Here is a 6000-nt window from a genome sequence, read left to right as displayed (position 1 = left end):
CAAAGGGACTTGGTTTAGAGATGCAGTATTACAACAGGTCTTTCAACCCACTGAGTCCATGCTGACCGTCGATCACTCATTCACACTAGTTCTATGTTATCCCACTTTCTCGTCCACTCCCCACCCACTCGGGGAAACTTACAGAGGCCAATTAGGGGCGGTGCAGCGGTAGAGTTGCTGCCTCACAGCGCCAGAGAGCCAGGTTTGATCCTGACTACGGGTGCTGTCTGTACAGAGTTTGCACGTTTGCCCTGTGACCGTGTGGGTTTCCTCCGGGTGCTCCGGTTTCCACCCACATTCCAAAGACGTGCAGGTTTGTAGGTAAATTGGCTTGCGTGAATTGTCCCTCGTGCGGAGAGTAGAGTTAGTGTACATGGTGATTGTTAGTCGGCATGGACTTGGTGGGCCAAAGGACCTGTTTCCATGATGTATGTCCAAACTAAAAGTTAGAGGACACATGAACCAGCTCAAACAGACTGCTGCTTTACACGGTGTGCTGCTTTGGAATAATGTTGTAAACAAATTGAAGTGAAAATATTTATATCTACCAACGGGGGAATAAAATAGTTGATCTGCTACGGAGACACAAGACGCCAGGTGCTGTAATATTCAGTAACAAACAAAATGCAGGACGAACTTAGCGGATCAGGCAGCATCAGTAGAGAGAAATAAACAGATGATATTTTGGGACTGGACACTTCTTCAGACTGATCAGTTTGAAGAAAAAATCCCGACACGAAATGTCGGGCCGTTTCCCTCCACAGATGCTGCTTGGCTTTGATGACTTGCCAGGGTATGTCCAGATGTACATGAAGTGCCAGTTCCTAACTGTTTATCCAGTTGTATAAAATCTACAGAGTTTAGGGAGGAAAAATTAAAATGGGAAAGGATTATTTTTTTATGTTTCTGTAAGAAGAAAAATCGAAATTGCACCAGGTGTCATAGATGTGCACTTTTTAAAATCAGTAGCTTTTAGGTGAGAGGGACAACATTTAAAGGAGATGTGAAGGGGAGGGTGTTTTTTTACACAGAGAGTGGTGGGGGCCTGGAACACGCTGCCAGGGGTGGTGGAGGAGGCAGATACGATAGTGGCGTTTAAGAGCCATTTAGATAGGCACATGGATATGGAGGGATATGGATCACAAGCCGGCAGAAGAGATTAGTTTAATTTGGCATCATGTTTGGCACGGGCATTGTGGGCTGAAGGAATTGTTCCTATGCTGTATTAGAAACATAGAAAATAGGTGCAGGAGTAGGCCATTCGGCCCTTCGAGTCAGCACCGCCATTCAATATGATCATGGCTGATCATCCAAAATCAGTGCCCCGTTCCTGTTTTTTCCTCATATCCCCTGATTCCCTTGGCCCTAAGAGCTAAATCTAACTCTGTTCGATGTTCTATGATTAGTTGTCCAATATGTGGTTGTTTTTTCGTAACCTGTGGTTAGTTGTAAGGAAACAAAGAACAGGATGGGCAAAAGCCCCCGGGGAATGGTGCAAGCAAGGAGCCTTGGCTGGGAGAACGGTTTGTATAAACGGATGTTCTACAAATCTAGATCAGCACAGCAGAGGAATGAATGGGCCCTTCGGCTCATAGTGTTTGTGCTGAACATGATACGAAGTTAAACTGATCTCATCTGTTTGCACATGATCCACATCCCTCGAATTCCTGCACTTCCATCTGCCTATCTACAAGCCTCTCAATCCCACCAGGGTATCTGCCTCCACCACCACCCTGGCTGGCAATGTGTCGCAGGCCCCCACCACTCTGTAAAATATAAATCCACCTCACATCTCCACTAAACTGTCCCCCTCTCGCCTTATAGCTATGCCCTCGAGTGCTGGACATTTCCACACTGGGGAACAAAGACTATCTACCCTATCTATGCCTCTCACAATTTTATGTACTTCTATCAAGTCTCCCCTCAACCTCCAATGTCCCAAAGAAATATAGAGCTAAATGCAAAGTTTTATTTATATTTATAGAAAGTTCTGCCAAGGCGCAGAGCATCGTATCACGCCAGCTCCACGAATTAGATGTTGAAGTGGAAGAGAGGTTTATTTTAGAGATGCAGCACAGAAACAAGCCCTTCAGCCAACCGAGTCCGCACCGACCAGTGATCCCCGCACACTAACACCATCCTACGCACGAGGGACAATTTACCATCTTTACTGAAGCCCATTAACCTACAAACCTGTACGTCCCTAGAGCGCGGGAGGAAACTGGAGATCGCCGAGAAAACCCACGCAGGCCACGGGGAGAACGTAAAACTCCGTACAGACAGTTGGGATCAAACCTTGATCTCTGGCGCTGTAAGGCAGCAACTCTACCGCTGTGCCACCATGCCACCCAGGTTCTGAGATATCCACAGCTGGGTCACTGCAAGGCATGTGGGCTTTGATAATGCCTGGCACACATTCCACTTTGTCGACTCGGCTGTTCGGCCCGCACTATGCGGACGTTTATCACTCGCGACCTAGCGGCAACGGTGGCGGCACGGTGGCGCAGCGGTAGAGTTGCTGCCTTACAGCGAATGCAGCGCCGGAGACTCGGGTTCGATCCTGATTACGGGCGCCGTCTGTACGGAGTTTGTACGTTCTCCCCGTGACCTGCGTGGGTTTTCTCCGAGATCTTCGGTTTCCTCCCACACTCCAAAGACGTACAGGTATGTAGGTTAATTGGCTGGGCAAATGTTTAAAAAAATTGTCCCTAGTGTGTGTAGGATAGTGTTAATGTGCGGGGATCGCTGGGCGGCGCGGACCCGGTGGGCCGAAGGGCCTGTTTCCGCGCTGTATCTCTAAATCTAAAATCTAAATCTAAAAGAAATCCTGAAAAGACACGAACTGTTTTGACAATGAAAGCTTCTGTTTTGTATTTTGACAGAGCCAAGTGGAACTAAACCGCAAGGTCCTTGCAGATCTGTCTGTGTACGAGCCCAAGACGTTCAAGTCCCTGGCTGCACTGGCCAAGCAGAGGCGGGAGGAAGGCTTCCTCGATGCACTGGGCCATGGTGCGGAACCCACTGGGGTATTTTCACGCATGGTGCACCGTGACTAACGGAATGAACTCTGATAACTACTGTGAATAATGTTCATCTGTCTAGTGACCGACTTCGCTGGCAATTTTACAAAACAGATGTTCTACAAATCAGTCCCAAAAAATTCTTGCAATGTGCGTGGATTTTGACAAAAAAGTTATTACAATGCTAACTTGAATCACAAAATGATTGTGTGAAATTCTTCAATAGTGGTTCAGTAAAATGTGAGAAACCTTTGGCTGCAACTCATTTGTATTTGGTACAAACCCCCTTCAGTTTGACCATCTCATTTTCTGGTACTTAAAATACAGATAAACCCACGTTATAATGGACCACACACAAACGTGACCTTTGAGACAGAGACTGTCACTCCCGCATTGGTCTCTTCAGCCACAAGCAACGCTGCTCTAGCCGAGGTGTGGAGCAAGCAGCCAACTAGGATGCATCACCCCATGGTCAGCCATGACCGAGGGGGGCCTGAGAAGAAGTAAGATAATGAATCAGGAGAGATGGTGTGTGTTATTGCCGATTGTCCACTGAAACCAATCAAAGAGAGGTAAAAAAAAAAGGGCAGCATTCGAAAAACAGCCAATATGTACTAAACAGGACACAATAAACAGGAAAGGACACTAAATACATAATACTTTAAATTAATAAAAAGGACACAATAAACAGGAAAGGACACAAAATTCATAATACTTTAAATGGTGTAAATGAATAAAAAGTGAGCATAGTTTAATTACATGTAAACTTGACACGCACTGCACCCAAGATCTGAATTGTACCCGAGTCTCTGGAACTAAAACAGGGACGCAAGGAAGTGTAGATGCTGATTCAGTAGCAAACGTAGATACTGAAAGTATGAGTTTAGTTTATTGTCACGTGTACCGAGGTACAGTCCAGTGAAAAGCTTTTGTGTGCTAGCCAGCCAGCGGAAAGGCAGTACATGATTACAATCGAGTATGAACTTCAAGCCAACGCCCTGTTGTATTTTACATTCTCCAGCATGGATTGCTTTGTATTTGGAAAGAGGTTCATATAAACAGTGAAGGTAGCTCACATAATTCTTTGTTATCAGTGGTGTTGTCCTTGCCCATTGCCGCCACCTTGTGGTCACTCCGTCCTCTGCAACCAAAATCCGTTCTAAACAGGTCCATGATAACGAGGGTCGACTGTACTTAAATATAGAAGGAAGGAAGTGCAGATGCTGGTTTACACCAAAGATAAACGCAAAACGCTGGCGAGACAGCATTTCTGGGACAGGCAGCATTTCTGGAGAGAAGGAATGGGTGACATTTCTGGTTGACGCTTCAGACTGAAGAAAGGTCTCGACCCGAAACGTTACCCATTTCTTCCATCTTCAGTTCCTCCAGCATTTTGTGTCCATCTTATACTTAACTATATTTCATTACATATAGAAGGGAAGATAATTGTCTCCATTTTTATGGAAATAGATCCATGTAGTTTCTGGCAACATGCCCTGTAGATTACTGACTGAAGGAGAGGCCAGTTTCTATCGTTACCTTGTCTATGTCCTCTTTGCTTTGTTGCACTATTATTTGCAGATTACTAGTCCACACTGTAACTGATTACTCCCCCAATAAATATTTTGCTTTTTTAATATACTGCGTATTTGAACGATCCTTGGACAGCGTGGTTTAATAATGATGAGGTGTTTCCGATGATAAATGTGTCTGTAATGTACTAACCATTTTCCTGGAGGCTTTTCAAGCTGTTGTGGGAATAGCCAGGCAATAATCTCTGTCAGAGAGCCTGAATCTTTGCCGTCTCAAATGGTTCGTTTTCTATTATGCTGAGCTTTGCTTCAGCAGTTGCCCATCAGGGTGACTTTTCAAGTGGATCATTAACCATTGCCTAGAAACTTTAGGATAGCACAACGAGGGAATCTTTTTCTCCCCACAAAGGGGAAGGTCTGGATTGTATCACCCCTATTAAAAGCAGATCCTGCTTTTAACATGGAATTGGTCATATTTTTGAAGATGATTTAGACTGACATGGACTTCATGGTCCCAGCTGTAAAATGCTTCCAAACCAGCTACTGAAATCTGCAATAATTAATCTTATGACTTTTGATGGTGCAGCGGTAGAGTTGCTGCCTCACAGCGCCAAGGATCCGGAGTTTGTACGTTCTCCCTGTGGCCTGCGTGGGTTTTCTCCGAGGACTTCGGTATCCTCCCACACTTGAAAGACGTACAGGTTTGTAGGTTAATTGGCTTGATATAAATGTAAATTGTCCCAGGTGTGTGTAGGATAGTGTTAGTGAGCGGGGACCGCTGGTCGGCACAGGCTCGGTGGGCCGAAGGGCCTGTTTGCACGCTGTATCTCTAAACTAAACTAGACTAAAAACATTGCACATCCGAAAATCTCTTATTTCGCCTACTTCTGCCACTGCCTTCTGTTTCTGCCTCTGTTCCCATTTTGCTCAATGACTACGTTTTCTTTCTTGTGTCTATCCCTTGCAACAAGTAGCCAGTCGATCGGTTGTGTACGGAGAAACAGTGAAATGCTTGTTCTGCAAAGCGGTCCAGTGATACTATACCAGAGATGAGCACAGTCGATTCTCTTGTGGAATAGCACGCAGAGACTCGCCAGGTTCTGGCGCCATCTTACAACATCCAAGACTCTGAAACGTCTCTTGGTCCAAAGGGATATGCGATTTCGTATTGAAGATAGACATAAAAAGCTGGAGTAACTCAGCAGGTCAGACAGCATCTCTGGAGAAAAGGAATAGGTGACGTTTTGGGTCGAGACCCCTCTTCTATTCCGTGCATTTACCTACGCTGGGTAAAAGATCCTGTGCATTCACACAGTCTAATCCCCTCATAATTCTTTTCACAAGTACCCCACAAAACATTCAACAGGTTAGTTTTCTCTGTGTTGACCAGGGCTCTCCTGATTCCCCACTCAAAGCTGAGGGTAGCTTCGAGATGTCTGAGCTGCATA

At 45.5% G+C, this 6000-nt stretch overlaps 1 protein-coding gene across 1 annotated transcript in view; it reads left to right on the top strand.

The window, feature by feature from the left end:
• Window positions 1-4657, top strand: part of mrpl20 (mitochondrial ribosomal protein L20) — a 9109-nt gene extending 4452 nt beyond the window's left edge. Inside the window, exon 4 of the mRNA XM_078425295.1 lies at window positions 2883-4657. Coding sequence (XP_078281421.1) covers window positions 2883-3056 — 174 coding nt within the window. The 3' untranslated portion in view covers window positions 3057-4657. The remainder of the gene's footprint in view (window positions 1-2882) is intronic.
• The last annotated feature ends 1343 nt before the right edge of the window (window positions 4658-6000 follow it).

This window comes from Rhinoraja longicauda, chromosome 30 (assembly GCF_053455715.1).
Source record: "Rhinoraja longicauda isolate Sanriku21f chromosome 30, sRhiLon1.1, whole genome shotgun sequence".
Taxonomy (NCBI): Eukaryota; Metazoa; Chordata; class Chondrichthyes; order Rajiformes; family Arhynchobatidae; genus Rhinoraja; species Rhinoraja longicauda.
Note: the sequence above shows the minus strand (reverse complement) of the source record. Positions and strands in the feature narration are given on the sequence as shown.